Below are 4,133 nucleotides of genomic sequence, written 5' to 3'. Positions count from 1 at the left end.
AACTAAGTTGAATTTCATCCACTAGGCATAAATATGACATTTCAATCATAAAAGTTCATAAGAAACAACATTACTGGGTCAAAGAAATTCCCAGTAGGCTATTGTGACACCTTGCCCTAAAGCCTAAAGAGTAAATATGGAGTGACACCAGAGTTTTAGCACAGGTTTAAGCAACAACCACGACCACCACCCAAGCTGAATGTACTGTACAGTACCGATGTACCTGAAGGAAGCCTCACTTTCATGTGAGCGAGAGACCTTAAGAGACAGCGAGAGAGAGAGAGAAAACAGAATTCAGCCAAAATCCCACTGTAAAAAGTTTGACCTGTCTGGTTTAAAAAAAACATTTCAGCTGTCAATCAACATGCAACAAAATCCTGCACGCTGGATTTGTAGCAGGGTTACTGTGGGAGGACTGAAGCTTACATAGACTACACACCACAAGCTGAATTTAACTGAATGTACTGTATGTAGATTTAAGCAACCACCACCACCACCACAAGCTGAATGTCCTGACGGTACCTGAAGGAAGCCTGGCTTTCCTTTGAGTGAGTGACAGTGACAGAGAATGAGAGAGAGAGAGAGAACAGAGTTCAGGAAAAGTCCCCGCTGTAAAAGGTTTGACCTGTCTGGTTTTAAAAATGTTACATTTCAGCTGTCAATCAACATAAAGCTGGTGTGTGTGTGTGTGTGTGTGTGTGTGTGTGTGTGTGTGTGTGTGTGTGTGTGTGTGTGTGTGTGTGTGTGTGTGTGTGTGTGTGTGTGTGTGTGGGGGGGGGGGGGGGGTCATAAAGTCTCAGAGAAATTGAATGGTACAAAACAAAGATAAGAGCTCTTCCTTTATGTTTTTTTTAATTTTCCAGACATGTTATGCTTTATTGACAGATGTAAGAGAAGGACACAGAAGTGTGGGAGAGAGAGAGAGAGAGGGGGAGGGGGGGGGGGGAGAACATGCAACAAAAGCCCACAGGCTGGATTTGAACCGTCACTCACCGAGGACTGAGGCTTACAACTCAGTGTGCCACCAGGGGACACCTTCTGGTGTTAATTAATAATTACTTTATTGAACAGCCAATCAGTATCCTCGAACAACCTGCTAGAGGTTTGAACTAGGGGTGGAGCCGAACCCGGTTTTCGGAAAAGCACAAATACGTGGGTTTTTACAAATGTTATTTATTTCATACAAATATTTATAAATTATAATTAAAAAGTATGTTTCCTCTGCCTCTGTCTGTGTGTCATGGATGTGTAAGCCTGAGCTCTATGGGTCTGTCTGTGTGGCTGAGTGGTGAGTGCAGTTGTCTCTGTCCTGATAGACAAGGGTTCAAAACCCACTGTAGGAACCCTCCTTTGCAGTATAGTTTATTGAAGAACATTTATGTTAACTTTTTAATATCCTCAAATTAATTAGAAGTGTAATAAAAACTAAAAGAAGATTGTTATGCCTATTTACACTTTTATTCTAATACAAATAACTTTGCTGCCTCAAAAAACACAGATGAAGGTTCAGTCTGTGCACATGCCAGGTTAGAACTCACAACCTCTCCCTCTGAAGGCAGCTGACATACACAGTGAACCACAAAGGCTCTACCACTGATTCTATATTTCTCACTGTATGACTTTTGAAGTGCCTGGCTATAGGTCAAAATCTGGAAGAGGCTATATTTGAGCTTTCAGTCAATTTAGAAAGTTGAGTAGACTTGGTTGGACATAGCTAATCTCTGAGCGCTTTTGTCTCCTTCCTCTGGCTGTCGCCATTCAAAAGTGACTGTGACTCGAACCCATGACCTCAAAAGCAATTGAGGCCTCAATACTGTGGCAAGCCAACCCCCTATGCCACCAGGTCAGCCTTCTAATGACTGGTTTGAGCTACTCTTTCTGCGTAGCTTGTAGTTTCCCAAAACTACTTTTCGCCCAGGGTAGCTTTGCTGTAGTTTCAACTACTTCCATGGTGAAGTAGTTAGTAGCTTCTTAAGCTATGCTTTCAAAGTAGCTTCCTCAACACTGGCAATACATACATACTGTACATGCTAAATCTCCATACAGAATCTACAATCTAATACCAATGAGTCAAATTCTCACAAAACAGGCCAATTAAACAAATTACAGAGCCCTTGTTTATTCATGACATTAAAACATTTAAACTACAAATGAGACTATACACGGCATCTTGGAATATGTGTACAATTCATATTTTGAAAATGTTATTCCCTGGGATCTCCATGTTTTTCATTCATATCAACATTTCATTTAATTTCATTCATTGTCTCCATTTCTTCAGCAGATTCAGATGAGCAAAGTCTCAGCAAAAGTATCATCACATACTAAAGTGTGTAAACACACTTCGCTTAGAAAACAAGGCAATGTTGCAACTGGATAAAAGAGCCGTGTAATTCTGTTTGAACAGCTGTGAATAATAATCTTCCTTTGCCATGGTAGACTGAGACTCAAGTCCTTTCAATAGAATAATGTATTGCAGAAAATGAAATATAGTTATTGCATGTGTGTGTGGTTATTGTTGTCGCTTTACATTGGTGGTTTTCAACGTGGGGTCCGGGGGCCACCAGGGGTCCTTGGGGGGGTTCCAGGGGCTCCCCAGCAAATTGATGAATTGTTAAATTTGACAATAAGTTAAAGGAACAGCTCACCCTAAAATCCAAAATACATATATTTCCTCTCACCTGTAGTGCTATTTATCCATCTATATCGTTTTGTGTTAGTTGCCTGAGTTTTGGAGATATCGGCCGCAGAGTTTCTGCCTTCTCTCCAATACAATGGAACTGGATGGCACTCGGCTTGTGGTGCTCAGAGTGCCAAATAAATACATTTGAAAAACTCAACAGCATTGTCTCTTTCCAGAAATCATGACCCCATTGCTCAAGATAATCCACAGACCTCATTATGAGCAGTTTCATGGAGGAACTATTTTCTTTTGACCGAACTACACCCGCTAGCTGCTAGCTAGTTCCTACATGAGACTGCAAAAGAAAATAGTTCCTACATGAAACTGCTCACAACAAAGTCTGTGCATTATCTTGAGTAACCAGGTCATGATTTCTGGAAAGAGACAATGCTGTTGAGTTTTTTAAATTTATTTTTTTGGTGCTTCGAGCACCACAAGCCGAGTGCCATCCAGTTCCATTGTATTGGAGAGAAGGCAGACATCTCTGTGGCCGATATCTCCAAAACTCCGGCAACTATCCAAAAACGATGTAGATGGATAAATAGCACTACAGGTGAGAGGAAAAATATGTATTTTGGATTTTAGGGTGAGCTGTCCCTTTAACACAGAGAATGTAGAAGAGTGTCTGTTGTGATCACAGTTTCTCTGTTCTGCCACTACAACACAGGCAGTCATGACATTCTGGACAAAATCATATCAAACATATCAAAAATATTCTCAGATTTTCCTCAGACAGACAACATCTCATCAATTGGGGGTCCAAGGTGGCACTAATGCAGACTAAAGTAGGGCTCCTTGATATGAAAAGGGTTGAGAATCACTGGTTTACATCGTGGTATCAGGGCCTTTTGGCTTTGTACGTGTCCAGATGTTTCGTCAGCTCGTCGATGCGCATATCCTTCAAGTGCACCAGGTGCTCCAGTTTGTTCACCTTCATCAGCAGGATCTAGCCACACACACACACACACACACACACACACACACACAAACACACACACATTTGAAATATTTATTTATGTCCACATAAATACAAGTATGCAAAGGACATAAACAGTAATAGTGCAGTCAAATGCTGGCAGTCAGTCAGTTACATGATTGCCCAGACGGCAAACACAATAATGCATACACATAAGAAACACACAGGATGATAACATGGCAGGTTGATATATACAGTTATACTGTAATGCAAGATAGCGGTCAGTATCCACTTCATGGGTACAAAAAGCAGCGCCTCCTCCATATTGAGCGGCTTCCGATCACAGTAGATATTGAACAGTATCTCGCTAACTGCTTGGCCCTTCTCTTTGGGAGACCAGCCATCTGAAGGCCTCTCACAACCAGCTTATGGACATGACCTAGGCTACCAAATATGAAAACTAGAAGTTTACACCTGTAGCCCAGCTGTGAAATGGTCTGCTCCAGCTGTTGGTATTTCATCATCTTGGTTAGA

At 41.4% G+C, this 4,133-nt stretch overlaps 1 protein-coding gene across 1 annotated transcript in view; it reads right to left on the bottom strand.

Annotated features, from left to right (window-relative positions):
* Window positions 1–2,249: 2,249 nt before the first annotated feature.
* The window catches only part of spef1 (sperm flagellar 1), a gene marked incomplete at its 5' end in the record, with an annotated part of 15,131 nt that continues 13,247 nt past the window's right edge, over window positions 2,250–4,133 (bottom strand). The window contains one exon of the mRNA XM_083658752.1: window positions 2,250–3,629. Coding sequence (XP_083514878.1) covers window positions 3,522–3,629 — 108 coding nt within the window. The 3' untranslated portion in view covers window positions 2,250–3,521. The remainder of the gene's footprint in view (window positions 3,630–4,133) is intronic.

This window comes from Poromitra crassiceps, assembly GCF_964638095.1.
Source record: "Poromitra crassiceps genome assembly, chromosome: 22".
Taxonomy (NCBI): domain Eukaryota; kingdom Metazoa; phylum Chordata; class Actinopteri; order Beryciformes; family Melamphaidae; genus Poromitra; species Poromitra crassiceps.
This window is presented reverse-complemented; position numbering and strand designations above follow the sequence as displayed.